This window comes from Carassius gibelio, chromosome A9 (assembly GCF_023724105.1).
Source record: "Carassius gibelio isolate Cgi1373 ecotype wild population from Czech Republic chromosome A9, carGib1.2-hapl.c, whole genome shotgun sequence".
NCBI classification, from domain to species: domain Eukaryota; kingdom Metazoa; phylum Chordata; class Actinopteri; order Cypriniformes; family Cyprinidae; genus Carassius; species Carassius gibelio.
In genome coordinates, this window is record NC_068379.1 from 21,725,485 (window position 1) to 21,743,462 (window position 17,978).

The 17,978-nt window shown below is 36.8% G+C and overlaps 1 protein-coding gene across 4 annotated transcripts; it reads right to left on the reverse strand.

Moving 5' to 3' along the window:
* Window positions 1-308: 308 nt before the first annotated feature.
* LOC128019968 (immunoglobulin-like domain-containing receptor 2) lies at window positions 309-17,104 on the reverse strand. Of its 4 annotated transcripts, none has more exons than XM_052606412.1 (9): window positions 16,954-17,104; window positions 13,345-13,674; window positions 12,318-12,437; window positions 9,275-9,331; window positions 4,459-4,605; window positions 4,202-4,375; window positions 2,869-3,067; window positions 1,830-2,490; window positions 309-987 (listed from the first exon to the last, which is right to left on the reverse strand). In XM_052606412.1, exons 1-9 carry the CDS (start codon window positions 16,997-16,999, stop codon window positions 952-954), a joined length of 1,770 nt encoding a protein of 589 aa, XP_052462372.1. In that variant the 5' UTR covers window positions 17,000-17,104; the 3' UTR covers window positions 309-951. The 4 variants fall into 4 exon arrangements, with proteins under 4 accessions (XP_052462372.1, XP_052462371.1, XP_052462374.1 ...); XM_052606411.1 differs by having other exon boundaries at window positions 2,869-3,070; XM_052606414.1 differs by lacking the exon at window positions 9,275-9,331.
* Window positions 17,105-17,978: the final 874 nt, after the last annotated feature.

The following is a 17,978-nucleotide window of genomic DNA, read 5'->3' on the forward strand; positions in this document are numbered from 1 at the left end:
CCATCACACGTGACCACACATTTAATATGACAAGTTGCTATAAAGAATATAAACATCCTATTGACAGGAAAATGTTTTATAAATAGTTAATAATAAGTGCAACTATTAACTATCAACTATAGCACAATGTAAAAGTGACAGATACAGAGCTCTAAATGTAAAGTTTGACCACTTAACACCTGTCAGGGCCCATATCAGATGTTTCCTGGTATTGTAATCTTATCCTGGAAAGAAACATCCTTTCCTTTTCCATGTCCTGTCCAGTTTCCTGCATTCCCAAGATTCTGTACTGCTGAAAAATGCCTTACTGTATTTATTTATTTATTTTTTATGTATGTTGAAGCAAGACAAAAGAGGTAAGTGTACATGCCTTATATAGATTATAAAGAACAGGGATATTTTATCATAAACATACTGAGGTTATCAGGAAAAAAAAGACAGCAAGTGTTCATATTAAAATCATTATTTTAAAGCTGTGGAATACAAATAATTGGCACATTATGAAAAGCATTGTCTTTCATGCTTTCCTCAAGACCCAACTGATAGAAATTGACAAAAATGTACAGTACAGTACAGTGCAAATAAAGGCAATGGCAATATTGAAATATCAGAGACAGTGTCCCATTACAGTACTGAAGACATAAGAAATATCAAGGAATGTTATAGCACTTGAATCTCATTTTAACACAAACTCATTTTGGACATAATGTTTGTGCAGTTTTTGTCTGAGGACTAATTAAGAAAGTAGTTCTTTTGACACATAGACACAAATAGATAAAATTAAAAAGACACACAATATGTTCTTGCCCTTGACCAGCAAAAGTTCCCAAGCTCTTCATGTTCATGTTTCCTGCATAAAATGTGTCTTTCTGTCAGGTTGATGCTTAGTGTCTGGGGCATTTCTCTTCAGCTGGACGGATATTAGTATGATGTCAGTTCAGTTTGACGACGTCACACAATTAGAGAGTCTCTGCTTAGATGAGTGGTCTGTTAAAAAACACCAAGAGCCACATATTAGACACATTAGCATGATGCGTTTGCAGATGCGTTGTTAGTGTGCCAGTGTAATGCAGTAAAGAGTTAGTGATGCCATTTATGATACATTCAGGTAAACGGAACAAAAACACATAAAACCTGCCTACCTGCTTTGATAATTCAAAGCGGATTTTCATTTATATACATTCTTGTAAAAAATAGGATTTACATTTTATCATACAAAAAATTTACATTCCATACAGTTAAAATATTTCCATATTTAGAGTCCCTCTTAGGGAAACAAATGAGAGTACAGTGCTGTTCAAAAGTTTGGGGTCAGTATGATCTTATGCTCACCAAGGCTGCATTTATTTGATCAAAAAGACTGTAAAAACAGTAATATTCCTAATAATGCTGTTACAATTTAAAATAATTACCAAAATTTTAATATATTTTAAAATGCAATTTATTCCAGTGAGGGCAAGGATGTATTCTCAGGAGCCATTACTCCAGTCTTCAGTGTTAACACAGTTGTTCTGGTTAATATTGATGAAAGAGAACAGCATTTATTTGAAATAGAAATCTTTTGTAACATTATAAATGTCTTTACTGTTACTTTACATCAGTTTAATGCATACCCTGCTCAATAAATATAATAAAAAAATGTGTACTGACCTCAAACTTTTATGCTTTTTGACAAGATACAGCTTGTTTTCGAGTATTTTGTACTTTACCATTTGAGACTATTTTTCACATTAATGGAATCTCAATTGTCTCTTCTTTTTAGGCTTGAAGGAAGTTTTGTCTAGCCTTCAATGTACAGAAACCAGGGCAGACGATTATAGGTAACTCACCAGTTTCCTGGGTTTGTCCCTATCCTCCCTGCGCTCATGTAACGTATGGGACAGTCCATGGGCCGGACGTGTGTATGAAAAAGGCTGCATGGCAGGATCAGCAGTCCTGTACCGTTCCCTTCGTATATGCTCCTCATTTCTAAACCTCTCTGCTTCTCTTTCAGAGTACGGAGGTAAAGGATCTTCTTCCTCGGTGCGGTTGCTAGGTGATCTGCTATTGTAACAGTCACTGCTCTTCTTGGAACTGCCTTTTGAGGGTGTGTCGCTGTCATCATCAGCCCTCCCAGCTCTCTCTCCATGGCCCCTAACCTTGCGCTCCAGCAGAGAGTTCAGGTAGGTATCATCATAAGACCTCTGACGAGCAAGGTAACGCTCACTGTCAGCAGTGTTGCGCCTTTTTGGTGGGGAAGGTGGTGAGCCTCTACGACGCCAGTCATCGTCATCATCATCACGAGAATACCGTGGCCCATCTCGGTATGACGTGGGATGGTCCCGTGACCTTGGACCCATTTCAAAGTCTCGCTGAGGTCCACGATAGTCACCTCTCCGACGGCCGTGTGGGCCGTATGATATAGCAAACTCTTCCAGCTCATCTAGTGACCCTGTGCGCCCCCTAGCATCAAAGGCTTTGCGGGGCAGGTGTTCAGAACGGCAGTTCCATCTGCAAACAGTCATGATATTATCAGTGCACACATATACTAAAAGTTTAAAAGTGTGGGGTTAGAAAGATTTTTTAAATGTATTTGAAAAAATTCTCTTATGCTCATAATAGCTGCATTTGATCGAAAATACAGTAAAAAAAGAAAAGTATATAATGAAATACTGTTACAATTTAATATAACTTCTTTCTATTTAATACATTTTAAAATTTAATTTATTTCTGTGATGTCGAATCTGAATTTTCAGCAGCCATTATTCCCGTCTTCAGTGTCACATGATCCTTCAGAAATAATTATAATATGCTGATTTGGGGCTAAAGAAACAATTCTATCGTGTCTTCAGTTTGCTAAATAATTAGATCATGCACACATACTTGTACCTGTTTTCATGTTCATCCAGAGAGTGATTGCTCTGATAGTGTGAGGGCGGAAACCCGTGACCGGTCGATGCTATTCGGATATGTGGCTCTTCCATGTGGTCACTGATGGGTGGTAGTGCCTTCCTCTGGACCTGCCGATAGGTCTGTCTGAAGTCTGTGTCACCATCATGCAGAGAGCTCAGTTCTGATAGGCTGTCAGCTGCTGACACAATGACATCATTATTTACATTTATGCATATAGCAGACGCTTTTATCCAAAGTGACTTACAGTGCATTCAGGCTATACTTTTTTTTTTACCAGTATGTGTGTACCCTGGGAATCAAACCCACAACCTTTTACGCTGTTACCACTAAGCCACAGGAACACCTGCTGTTATCATGGACTTTCTAGAAGCATGCACAATCGCAGATGTATTTCAAAAGGGAAAATCTGTGATCAACAACATTCTTTCACAGTATGGACAAAAAAAAAACAAAAAAAAAAACTGTAACATCTTTTACGATATCATGTTTTTGGTGTGTTTCAAAAAAGATTAAAAAAAAAATACAGGTTTGGAATGACATGAAGGTAAATGATGACTGAATTTTAATTATTTGAGAATGAACGATCCCTTTAAGCTTTTAAAGTAAAAACATGCCTTTTAATGTAAAAGGCAGGTTCACTCAGGAGTGTTTAAATTCACAGTGCACACACAGGCTTTACAGAAGCATGCACAAAGAGTTTTAGATTATTGCACACTGTATTTATGCAATTTTTGCATTCTGAGGTTAATTCACTAACCTGCTACCATTTAGCCTGCCATAGTACAAAACCCTGTCTTATTTACATACCACCTGCAATCCAGCTCAGCCAGTATAACTATGGAGCATGAGAAGTGCCACATAAAAATAATTTGGGGAATCAGTACAGTATATTAATTAAAAATATATATGTGAATAAATAAACTGGCCAATAAACAGCTATATTAATTTTTATATAAAATGGTTTAATTCTTATAGATACACACATTTATTGTGAAACTATTCACCATCGTCATAAACAACACACAACTGCTTCTTTCACAAAGCAAGCTTGTTCCACTGTCAGTATCTTTAGAACTTCAATTAAAATTCTATTTCCAAATATTTGTCTACTGCCATCAGCTCATGTTCACATACTTAAATACAGCAAGCACTCTCATCTCATCTAACCACAATTCCTTAAAAAATATTAAATACCCTGGACAACCTTAGATGAAAGTTACAGTGCAACTCTACATGATATTAGTTGAGTTTGTTTAGAGTTTGATGATGCAGACTTGATTCAGTCCTATGTAGTTAAGTTGTCACTTACTTCCAGCTATATTGTTTTCTACTGAACGAGACACTGTAGACAACTTGGGTTGAATGATGGATGGTGCGGCTGATGAAACTACAGGAACCACAGGAACACCAGGAACGTAGTAAGGATGATACATGGCAATCTGAGGAGGTTGGCCACTCTTTGCCATCTTCCCTGCTTCATATACTTTGAAGGCAAATGAGAATGCTTTTTCAGGTTGTGAATATGGGCAGTGTCTGTAGTATGTATGTATGTGTTTGTGTACTCACAGTGTTTTGGACAGCAACATGTATCAGGACAGCAGCAGCAGCGTACATAACAACAACAGGAGTGAGGGCAACATTGGCACCAGCAGATCCCAACCAGCAACAGAAAGAGAACACTACCAAGGACCACAACTCCTACAAATACCCACTCTAAAGGGGAGACAAAAAAAAAGACTCATCAGGAAACTTGGTTTCCGTGACAAAAGCAGATCCTGAAGGAAGTGCTGTCCTGAAATCATTTTTGCACACAGGATTTGTCTCTGATCCTGATCAACCACAAGGGAGAGCGTCTAAGGACTAAAGATGAATTTCCTCTGGGTGTGGTGTTAAAATTCCAACAGTATACATTGCTGACCTCTTATTCAACACAGATACACTTCAATATGTTCATAATTATATGCCTCTGAGTACTTAGCGAAGATCAAACTACTTAAAAGTTGAAATTTTTGTTTTCAGATTTACACCATAATACCAGGACTGGGTGTCAAAAAAAAAAAAAATACAGATTTGATATTTAAGTTTAATGTTCTTTATGCTCTGAATAATATGTTAAATAGCAACAGAGCGTAAACTTTGCAGTTAATTTACACACACACACACACGTTTGTTTTTGTGAAAAGTGGGGACATCCCATAGGCGTAATGGTTTTTATACTGTACAAACTGTATATTCTATGGCCCTACACCAACCCTACACCTAACACTAACCCTCACAGGCAACTTTGTGCATTTTTACTTTCTAAAAAAACTCATTCTGTATGCTTTATAAGCGTTTTAAAAATGGGGACATGGGTTATGTCCTCATAAGTCACCCTCTCCTTGTAATACCTGTGTCATACCCCCGTCATTATACAAAGTTGTGTCCTGATGTGTCACAAAAACAAGCCACTGTAAAATATAATTGTACTCACAAATGCTTAGTATAAAATAACATTTATTTTATAATAAAACAAATTGAATTGTTACCATTGTTGTGATTCCCGCTAAATGTTTATATTTGTGTGTGGCTTTTTACATGTTCCCACACACTTTTTAAGGATAATATAAACCCAACTAAAAGCATCTCAAGGTATTTATTAAAAATGAAATGAAAAAAGTTAATTAATATACACACACTCGAAAATACACTAATGTTTTAATTAGAAGATATATCACCTTCTAAAAGCAAAAAAAAAAAAATATATATATTTATTACTTTTCTTCTCTTTAAATCAAATAACTCTGACTTCATCATGATGCATTGCTGCATCAACAAGAAGAAATTTATAGAAACATAAATGAAGTGCCCAACCAAAGGGAACACTAATCACTATAATGGTGAGTAAATATTTTTTAGCAAAATCAACATCAATTTATGTTAGCTTATGTGATGTTCTCAGCTGTATTGAAAAATTCAACATTCAAGGTGACTTTGGGAACGAATGAATACAACTAGTGAAAGATAACTGGAGACATGGAGAAAATGGGTGAAAAATAGGGGTGTAACGATTCACTCGTTTTCTTGATGCATCGATTACAAACCCTATCGATTCATATGCATCGATCTTGGAACATGATTTTTGAATCGTGAATCGCCGATCTTGGACAGCAAATCAATTCAAAATGCTAAGAATCGAATGAATCGCGATTTCTATAGCGATTCAATGCTTTCAAAATGTATACACATTAAATTACTACATGCACGAATTAATGGAGACCTTGAAGAGGGTTCGTGAATCGTGCCTCTTATCTGTCCTTCACGCGCTCCACTGTTTACCGCCTGATGAGACAGTCACAGGTTGCGCTCGCGCTCCGTTTGTCTCTGACGCAGCTTACGTGTGATCTATAGGCCAGTGCCGGAGCTGTCGACAGCTGTATTTATTGCATGGACGGAGCAGAAATGTAAGTGTCTAAATCATACGCACAGATCCATTAAATGATAAATGTTTTTAAACAATGTGGATGAACCGAATATATGAAGGAAACTTTTAAAATTAACCACAGCATTAACAATGACCTTGAAACAAGAGCGCAAGATTTATCTGATTTATCTGATTCATCAGATGCATGAAAGTAGTGTTTGTTTCATTAGCAAATAGACATCTGGCGCGTTTTCTCTCAGAATCATTCGGTGATGGAGAGGAAAAGTTAAATAGAGATGAAGACGTTTTCACACTGAAAGAGAAGTGATCTCGCTCTCATTGACGTGCCAGGCTATATCTGCAGCTAAACTGAATAAAAGCAGAATGAACTGATGAAACAAAAAAAAAAAACACAAACAATTTATGAATGATGCAGTGCTAATTAACATTTATTACAGTACAGAAACTATAAAGTATATTTTCTACCTTATTCTGTGCAGAAAATGTAAATAATTGCTAATTAAATGTAGCCTAGTATATAAAATATATATTATTATTATTATATAGGCTTCATACATAAAATGATTGTATTTGACATTTCTGTCACTTCTGAAATTATGGCTACGCCCCTGGTGTGAAAAAATGTTAGCTTATACATAATACTCTTTAAGCTCTTTTTTAAAAACTTGGCTTACATACATTTTTACATATGCCATGTCGCATCATTAAACTAGCATTTAACAATGGACAAAAGGTTTTTTTTTTTTTTTCTAACCTATGGTTCTAACCATAAATGCTACTATAATTTGCCCCCTGACTAAGCATTTAAAGAATTTAGTAGAAGCATTTAAATAGTCCTGTGAATGCACTTAAAGAATGCAGAATCGAACTGTTATAATCGAATCGAATTTAATTGTGAATTGAATCGAATTGAATCGTTCTAAATTTGCAAAAATCGTTCTTGAATCGAATCGAAAACCTATGAATCGTAATCGAATTGAATCGCTGCCTTGCCAAAGATTCACAGCCCTAGTGAAAAGTCTATTTAAGGGGTCATATGATGCTTTTTAAAAGATCATTATTTTGTGTATTTGATGTAACAGCATGTTTACATGCTTTAATGTTTAAAAAAACACACTATTATTTAACAAATACTGTACATTATTGTAGATTCTCTATGCCCCGCCCCTCTCAAACACATCGTTTTCTACAAAGTAACTCCTACCGACAAGTGCAGTCTGCTCTGATTGGGCAACTGACCCAGCGTGTTGTGATTGGCCGAACGCCGCAAACAATTGTTGTAAATGAAACACCCCTTTCAACAATTGCAAGCTTCATCTTTCAAAATAAATGTAAAGAAAGAAATGTAGTTTTACCATCAGTTCAAACCCGAAAGGGGAACAGAGTGTTGTGACAGACAGTGATGAAGCTTGTATGTGTTTGAAGTACACAAGCCACTGACGGTTAAGACAGCTGACTCCACTGTGTGACCGTCACATATTTATAGATGCAGATTCAGAAGCACCAGATTGTCATAGCAAAGGCAGAATTGCCCTTCTCTCCTAGGTTCATGAAACGGTCATCCATAAAATGTGTTGTTTTTCTGTTGTTAGTAATCTTAAAGATTCTTTTATACATCTACTTTCAGAAGACCAAATAAAGTGCTTTTGCTTTCACATAGATACACACAGCATCTTCCTTGACATGACTACTTCAACACTAACTGCAGTTACTAAAACCACGCCTTCTTTGCGAGAACATTTGGGCGGCATTACGCAAATATTTCCATATGGTGACATAGACATGTGGGGGCGTGTTTGAATGAGCCATTTTAGGGGGACGTGACAGTCTTAACTTTGATAAAGAATATCTCTTTGGATTTGAGACTTTAGTCTTTGCAATTTTACAGATCTTCTTCATGAACCAAGAGCTTGTAACACTCCAAAGAGAAAGGAAATATTGAAATTCCATCATATGACCCCTTTATATATATATATAAAATATAGAAATTGAAGCTAAAGATCAAAATGATTCAACTTGTAAACCCTTTAACGAAGTTCATGATTAAAAAAGACCAGTTCATAAGTGTCATTTGTCCATGAATTCTGCTACATGTTTTTGATTCACTAAGAGAACCACTTTATTATAGTAATTTGTTGGCGGACTACACTGGTCACGCTGCATGTTTTTGACAACTCAATGGAAATGCTTTTTTTTCTGCTATTATTTTTTGATACACTGCCTCTTTTATCACATTGAGTTAAGTTTAGACTGCAAATATAAGTAAAATATGACTTCTTTACTGCATAGTGCAGAAACACTTGCACATCATCGATTCTGGGGTTGGAAGAAGCAATGTCAAGATCAGAAAACCTGAATTTGTACCCAACCTAACATAATACAATTTTCATTTGTAAAATAATAATTACAGTAAATGTTATTTTTTTATTTACCTATTCTTTTCACCATGAAATACAGTTGAAAACCTCTATTTCATTATAATTTAGTGATGTAAAGATCTCTACAGTGAATGCGTGTGTGACAGCGAGCCTGACCTGCAAGCAAGCTGCATGATACAATGCAGCAAAACAATCACTACCATTATAATCGGTTAAGCTGTCTTTAATGTAAGTGGCTTAAAATAAAATATAAAAATGGCAAGAAACACTGCTAGCATTCTGAAAGACAGAAAGTTTCGGTAGAGGGTGAGATGTAAAAGTAACTAATGTGTTACTTTCCATAAAAAGCAACAATCATGTGATTAATTACTTGAAGTTATGCAGTGGGCTATATATAATGTGCAATAATGTTATACAACATCATTAACTGATCTGTCCTTTTTTTAAGAGGTAACAGATCAGATTGGAGCATTTTGGAGTTTGCTGATCGCAGCAGAAGATAAAGCAGGTAACTGAAAAGGACCTGTGTGAGAGCACCCACTAAAAAGGACAGGGGGATAAAAAGGTATGGCAGGCGTACCTGGCATAATCTCCAAATCAAACTCAGGCAGGATGTCATCCAGCACACCTGTCCTACCTGGAGGAAGGAGAAGATCAGACATAAACAGCAGCAGTGGGCAGCAAGTGAAAGTTCAAAGTTTAGGCTCGTGGGTAAATGCTTAAATGCTCTGTGTTATTATGAAAAAGTTACTCTGTTAGTGACTGTACGGTGAAAGCTGTTAGGAAAACTTAATTTTTGGTTTAAACATGATTGGCTTTTTTGTTGGTTCAGAGAATAAATCAAATGCAAAAGTATAAAACAAAGGCATTGTCCAAATACCCACACATTGCGGTATTTGCCCAAGGTGTTTAAGTGAGGATGAAGACCACAAGTGTGTGTCAAACTTTTCATTACCTGATGGGACACACTTATATAGTACTGTAAAAATGCAATTGTTTACATGGCTTTATTTTAATTTTAATTTTACATTCTTTGCATTTAAAAATCAACTTCTAAATGTCTGTTCAGTAGTCCCTACTGTATAACATCACAATTTTTATTTGTGGTGCTTCTAATGAAGTGCTAAAAAGCAGTTCCAAATGTTGTACAAAATAAATATACTAATATATGCAGCAATAAAACTACCAAATTACTACCAAATTATATGTAATATCTAATTATTATTCATATTTAACTTACATAGGAAAGATTTCCGTGACCTCTTGCAATCTTATTTTGCAATCTTATTTTGCAATTTATTTCCACAACATGATGCATGATGGGATACACTAAGCCTTGAATACTGGTCTGGAGTGGTATTAAAGGCTCTGCGCTTTGGCGTTTTTAAGATCTGGACAGTCTTGCTAACTTACTTCCTGTCGCCAGGACGCGCTATCAAGTTCCCAAGATCGGAGGTGTGGGTATTTGGACAAGTGGTGAAGTCCAACTAAAGTTATACTTAAGTCTATCTGATTGTGCTAAAATATGCCAGTAAATAAATGAATAGATTTGAACTATACTTCATTTGAAATGAATGACAGTAATGATATGTTAACATGTTGCTGGTTCCCAGGGCTTATACTAATGTAGATGTGTGCATTCGTTCAGTATTTATATCTGGCCCAAGCTCAGATCAGGTTCACTAACAGAAAGAGATGAAGTAGAGGGGGCTTCAGCAGGATTCAGTGGAGGAATATGGGGGACTTATTAATCACACAGCCTCATTAACCAACCTGAAAGGGGGACAAGGCCAAGTGTACGTCATCACTACTGAGACAATGCTGGCATTGTTTGAAATTAAAAGGTGTCCCAGAGCACTGTGCAATAACCTTAATAACCAAACACCTTCCCTTAGAGACAAATGAAGGGGTGGCTTTAGATGTAAAGTCTATTTTACACTGAGCGTACCTTTTCAATGACTGGCAAGCCGCCAGAAATAAAGCGCATTCTCACCGCCTTAACTGGCCCCGGTGACAGGAAGTGCTGAGCTGGCATACAGGAAGAGGAATAATATCCAAAACCTCTACTCCTCGGTTACAGTCATTAAACCAACCGTAACCTGAGAGTAAAGGGGACCTCACAAAGAGAGGTAGAGAAGTGAAGAGAGAGAGAGACAGGCAGGCGGAGATATAGGGAAGGCAAGCTGTGTAGTGTAGACTGCAAGTTATTATCAGACTCATAGGGGTAGTTTAGCTGTGTGTTCATAAATATATTGTTGTTGTAATTACAGTGTATAGCTCTACAAGTGCATTTGTTGCTCCCTTAAATCAATCATATTTCATACCCGGTCAACAAACTATATACTCCCACAACAGACGTTTGAGGGGACGCATGAAAAAGAAACAGAAGGCATTCACCTTACTAGAAGGCAGTGTATCATCAGACTGAAGTGAAACTTACATTTCAAGTTTTTAAAAAAACTTACAGTTGCTCTAAATGTTTAGAATAATAACCTACTTATTTCCACAGAAAATGTGGTCACCTCCTTGGCAAGACAACAATTTGTAAAAAAAAAGAAAAAAAAAAGAGGGTTATTATTCTAAAGAGTTGAGTTTTGTTTGATGTTTTGATTTTACAGTAAAACTGTATTCATTAGTTTGACTGAATTCTGAATATAGTAGTGTAAGAAATTACTGTTAAATACTGTTAATTTTCACAGTGCAATCCCTGATCCTAAATAATAATAGTGTTGCTTTCCAAGGCATCCACCACTAACAAGCGAGAGCTAAGCTGCAAATAAAACATGACTACACAGCAAGTTTGATGAAACCACTAAATACTCCAGATTACAATCTCCACTTCATAAACCAATTACATCTCGATTACTAAGAGGGCGGTGCCTTCCTCCACTACTTAGTGTCTACATAACACGCTCACTGATCCTCCAGCGTAAGTGCTAACCCTCTAAAAGTTTATATTTTCACCTCACACTATTGTTCAAGAAAAAGGACCTGGCATCCCCTGGCCCCTAAAACCCCCCTTCGTTCCCATGGAAACGGCTTAAGAAGTGGCTTATATTGCTCACACCGATAACGGTCAGTTATTTACTCTTTGTCAGGCATGAGGCATCTGACTTTGTTTTGTTCTACGTCCAGCTGACACAGAAATAACTAATGCTGTTAGGGTAAGTCCCACAGCACCAAACAAATTGTTTCTCTCCACAGTGATCCTGTCCAGGACGTGTAAAATATGTGAGGTCTTCCTGGTCTGACGAACAATGGTGTCTCTTATTAAGGATCGGAGCCCTGTCGAGAGGCATGCGCTGTACAGTTGTTGTCATGGTAGCGCTTGTAAGTGCACTCAGGAATTCAGACTGGGATTGGCACGAACAATCATTTAGACACAGTAACCAAGCATGCACACACAAAAGTAAACATTTTTGGAGAACAAGGTTGATTTCTTTATAGGAAACTCTGTAAATAATCACAAATATTGAGAGTCCCTAAAGCATGGCGTTCACTGACACTTTTTCGAGCATTTTTAACAGTTCAGACTTTTCTGAAACTAGGTTATACAGACATCAACTGACTTTTTTGCAGTGCTGGTTCAGTTTTTGAGAAGGATATGCACTCATGAGACTCACCCTGCACCAGTAGCTCCATCTGGCCTTCATTTCTCCCTTCCAGGTCATCAGAAATGACCACCTTACAGAAATACACACCGCTGTCGCCCCACTGCAGCTGTCCAATGCGGAGATCTGCTTCTGAAAAGTTTAGAAATTATTTGGTTATAACCCGAGCTAATAGTAGGTGAGAAATTGTCTAATTTTAATATTTGTACTTAGTTTTTTGGTTTCCAGAGTAACATAAAAACATATTAGCTGAAATTTTTTTTATCAGTAGGAACAAGACATCATTCATCCTCATTATCTTCCTTTAATATTTAGTCAGGACAATCGTAGTCTTTGTTGGAGAGGTGACTGGAGGAGGGAGAGCTTTGATGGCTAAAGTCAGAGGAGAGGGTGTTTGCGTTTGATAAGGAAAGCTGTGGGGGTGTTTTGTGAGACCTTTATGAGGTCCAGCCCCCTGACCATTGTGTGACCTAGAAAAAAACCAGCCCTATTTAAGAACACGAAAACACAGCACAGTCGGCTGGGTTTCCTATGGGGGAGATGGATTATGCACAAGATTGCAGACTTGAGAATAGAGCAGGCTCAAAATGTAATAACATAACAAGATGATTTTATTACACTGTGGCCCCAAGAAGTATTTGGACCATTAAGCCACAGTTAAATATCAGTTTATGAATGTCATTGCATTCAAAATAAATATAAAATAAGTAGCATCTGCAAACCAATTATGCCAGACATTTTCTCAGAACTGATGTCATTTCACAGTTACTTTTAACCAACTGAATCCCAATATTTGTGGCTGTATGAATTAGGTCCCCTCAAGTTCACAGTCATTAAGTTTGGAATTTAACTTTCCAGCTGATTTATGTCATCATTTTGTGAAGCTAATTGCTCTCAAAACACCGAAATGTTTATAAGGTTATGATCAAATTCAATATTCTGCCTCATATTTGATTGAACTTCACCTTCACTCAAGCTCAACCTCTTCAAAAACAACAAACAAAACAAAAAACGTTTTAAGGCAGCAGAAACACATTACTGTTAATGATGGAGATGTCTCTTCCTTTGTAGTGCTCTGCTAATGTCATGGAAGATCCCTGTGCTGAAGCCACTACGCGGACTGTGCGGCTGTTGTCAGAGCAGTCCAGATGAGAAGAGGCTCCCAGATCAGATACACGGACCCCCAGGGACTCTGTAAATGTGAAGGAATCCCGAGTACGGTCTGTACAGTAGGACTTGTACCACCACTGCACCACGGCGGTTTGGGAGGAGTGGGTGGTGTAATGACATGGAAGAACGATGGAGCTGAACAGCATGGCGAACTTCTTCTCATCTTTCACAATCACCTGTACACCATTGCAACTTTGCACTGTGCCAGAAAGAGATTGAGAAAAAAACATTATTGGATGACAGTAACACAATTACACTTAAGGCTGGAATACACAACACATGTTGACACTAGTTTATGAAAGTCAAGGCTAGTCTGCAGATTTTGCCAGAAACCTGTGGGTATGATATGCACAGACTTTAATGTATTAACTTCTGACTGTGTCTCTATCCAGTTGGAGGAAATCACATATTGTTTTTTCAATTTGTCATGCATCTCCTAGTTACGAGGCGTGAGTTTGTTGTGTTTGGAACAGTTTGAAAAGTCTGTGATCCTCAGTCGTTTAGTGTCTGATGGCTAGTTTATCTCTGTAACGGTTTATAAGCTCAGCAAGTGTATGATGGATAGCTACAAGTCATGTAGTGTTTTCTAGCCCATGTGTAGAGCACCGGACAGGAAGCTGAGATATGCAGAATTTGCAAAAGGTATATTTGTATTGCAAATTCATAATGGCTTTTATGAAACCGTTAAGACAGTTAGAATTAAGAAATTCTTCTTTTTTTTTTTGCAACCCAGTTAAGTCTGAGACACCTAGATGTCCCTCTGTTTTGTGTGAAGTTATTTTCCGGCAAATAAAAAATATAAAAAATAAATAAATAAATACAAGCAAAAACTATGTCAGAACAAAATTTTAGTTTTTAGTAACTGATAAACTTATATTTGTTTTGCGATAACTTGGGTAACAGTACTGAAGGTCGAGCTTGAATTAAAATTAAAATTAAAATTAGCTGACCATTATAAAAGTTTTGAATTAACTATTACAACAGATTATGTCGAAATTACGTTTTTATTTGAGTTGTTGGAAACTAAACTAAATAACCATATTAAGTCTTTGACACGCTACTTTTTGTTGTAGGTTAAATATGTTGTAGGATAATACACATCAGTATTTTAAAGGCATAGCATTTTACTACTACATTTTGAAAGGGTACTGCTCCAGTGACAGTTGTGTTCCTTCATGTCTGAGAGTTATCAAAAAAGTAAATGTTTTTTTTGTGCCTCTAATGCTTATAAATTAGAAAAAAAACTGTATCCTTTTCATAAAATTCAGGGGAACAGCAAACACACTCATGAGCAAAGAGAGCAATGCAAATTCCAAGATACAGTGAGATTTCAGCTTTAACTGTAATGACTACTGACCTGTCCATGATTAGTATTATGGTGTTTGAGTGTAATGCTATGTTTCATAATGTCAGAGACAGGCATGTGTTTATTACCAAAAGCTCTTTCTCAGTCTAGGCCAAAAAAAGAAAAGAAAAACAGAATTTGCTTTTGAGAATGCTTAGTCACACCATTCACTTCATCAGCTAAAGATTACAAGGTGAGCTGACCTGAAAACCAATGCCTAAAAACATCTGGATCCAGTCAGTCAGCAATTGTGTGTGTGTGTGTGTGTGTGTGTGTGTGTGTGTGTGTGTGTGTGTGTGTGTGTGTGTGTTCTAAGCCTGAAAGAGTGTGTTTGTCCAGCCTTGTGTGGGAGATTATAAAACAGAAAGCTGGACAAAATCAAAGAAGCAGCCAAAAGGAGGATCTGCTGATGTGAAAAACACAGAGTGAGAAAGAAAGAAGGGCGTGTGAGTACAGCAAGTTAAATTCCATGCTAGGCAGGGGGTGCAGAGAGGTGGGGGCTGTCATTTTTTGGAGAGACATCACCGTCTCTTACTGTCTGAATGGATTAGGGTGTTGAAACCGAAATATTCTGAGAAAACTCTTACAACAGATCAAGTTGAGAACAAGTAGGGAGGAGGTCTCTCCCACAAACAAAGAGATAGCTACTCTAATTCTCGTCAAAGGGTGGAGCACACAGCATAAAAATATACAACAGCCAGTCACCACAGATGTGTGGATGAGATCTTTACTCATTCATTGTTGACGTAGAGGAAATGGAGCAACTTCCTGTGAATTTTCCAACTGTACTTGAGAATGATCGTGTTGCTGAGGGGAATGGAGGCGAGAATTCTAGAATACGTTCATTAATGCTCCGTTCAGGGTAGATGGGGTCCTCCTTTTGTCCTCTCTGTTGCCTGTTTGACTTATTGTTTGGCATTATGGTGAACCCCCACCCACTAAGGCTCAGTGAAGAAGGGGGATGTTGAGGTCCCACCAATGAGCTAAACTCATTGATTCGGTCATCCATGAACACCCAATTAGGTTAGAGATTTAAAACAAGCTGTTAGGAGAAGACAACTTTACCTAATTATATGTGTTAATTAATTGCTGATGCTAACTAAACTATTACAGGCAGGTGTTACTGAAAATAGTATTCAGCTCTTTACCAACTCAAAATAATGTTTCCCTAAAATATTTATACATATTCACACATTCTCTTCACTGAGAGGGATTTTTTTAGGTTTAGTTCAAAGAGTTGAACACTGAAACGCTCATAAAACTGGATTACCTTGACCCCCCAATTTCCGTCCCCAGTTGCAAGTCATGTGTTTGTATTGATTATGTGCTTTTTGTTGCCGAGGTGTTTTTCCTGTTCTCACACTGTATTCCCAAAGGAGCATAGTCTGGGTGTTGTTGTTTTTTTCTCCTCGCTTCACTAAAGTTATGCTGTATTTCTTCCTCAATTCCCTGTCTTCCTGTCCTGTCTACCCCCTTGTTATATTGTATGTGTGTATGTATGGACAGGTTGATGGCTAATTTCGCTGGTACTTGTGACTAGTGACAATAAAGGGCTACTACTACTACTACCACTACTACTACTACTACAATCATCATATATTGTTTTGTTGCATCCATCTATCCAAGTACTGATATAATGCAGCTGCACTCCCTGACACACATTTCAGCAGCACTTCCTTCAATTCTCTCCCACAATTAAACTTTGAGATGTTAAATAGTTTAAATGTTTGTCTATGCTCTATGATTAAAGAGCTGTGAAGTCCCTTTTATACATTACACTTTATAATAATTTTATAATAATCATTGATAAAGATGAATAATTATATTGATTTAAATCAGTAATCATTTTAACAACTTGAAACTTGTAAAACTTTTAAATGTAACTTAAGTAATTTAATAATAAAAAGTGTAAAAAATAAATATATAATTTAATTTTAAAAAAATGTAAATTGTGAATGCATTGTCAGTTTTAAATGAAAATGGACAATAGTCAAATCTGTCACAAGGACCCGTGATCGATCTTAAAATAAAGTCGGGCTCAGGGTTTTCTAAGCTCTCAACCTGTTGCTTTAGCTGTTCCAGTTTTCTATATTTGTATATCGCGACCAAATAGAATGCAGATTAATAACTCACGTGAAAATAGTATGTATAGAATCCAGAATCCGTGTAACAAAACCATGATCCAGTTTAGTGCGGTTTAGTTTACAGGTATGTAGTCCATCTTCTCCCGGACTGTTATTCGCTTCATCTCTGTCTGTGGCGCTGCTCAGAATGAGCGGACTGTACCACTTTACTGAAGGGGGAAACAACTAAACAACTGTGAAAATTTAAAACTAAAAACTAAAATATTTAGAAGTCCTAAACGGCTCTTTGAAAAAAAAAAACAAGTGCATTTTTTGCACTCAATGAAATGGATGTCAAACAAATATGAGAAACAACTCTATACAAGAGACACTGAAACAGTCTCCCGATTTTCAAGAGTAGATGTGTCCGTCAGAAAACCAATGCAGGGGGGGGGGGGGGATTTTTAAGACCTCAAGTTTGAATTCAAGTGTGTGTTTATTATGCTTTATGTCTTTGCATCAGTTCGTTCTCACCGTGTAAATGTAGGCTACAAAAACGTACAAAAAGTATTCTTAAAAGAGGGTAGTTTACATTAATGTGTATTTACCCATCATTGTGAACCCTATAAAATATCTGAATAAATAAATGATTCAGAGGAATAGTCAGAATAGAAACGTCAAGTAATTACTTCAGCTAACAGACATACCAAAACATATTTGTGCTGTAAATTCTATGAAATCCAAATAAAACAGGAAATCAAAAAGGATGATTATATTGAGGTTTATTTTGGTGGTGGTCATAATAATTCAATGCTTCTTCACCGATCAAATCAATCATCATACTAATCTTAAACTGATACTTCACCCCAAAATGGAAATTTCATAGTATTTCAGAGTATTTTGGTTTCTGTTTCCATTTGCGGCTGCAGCAGATGATGACTATTATGAGCACTGAACTCCAGCAATACAACCAGCAACAATGTCTAAAGTGGCAAGATTCATAGAAGCTGTAAAAGACAAAAAAATACGTGGAAATGAAAATCAGTCAGAAGTCTTCTGAGGTCAATATTTCACACATTAAACTTTATACTGTTA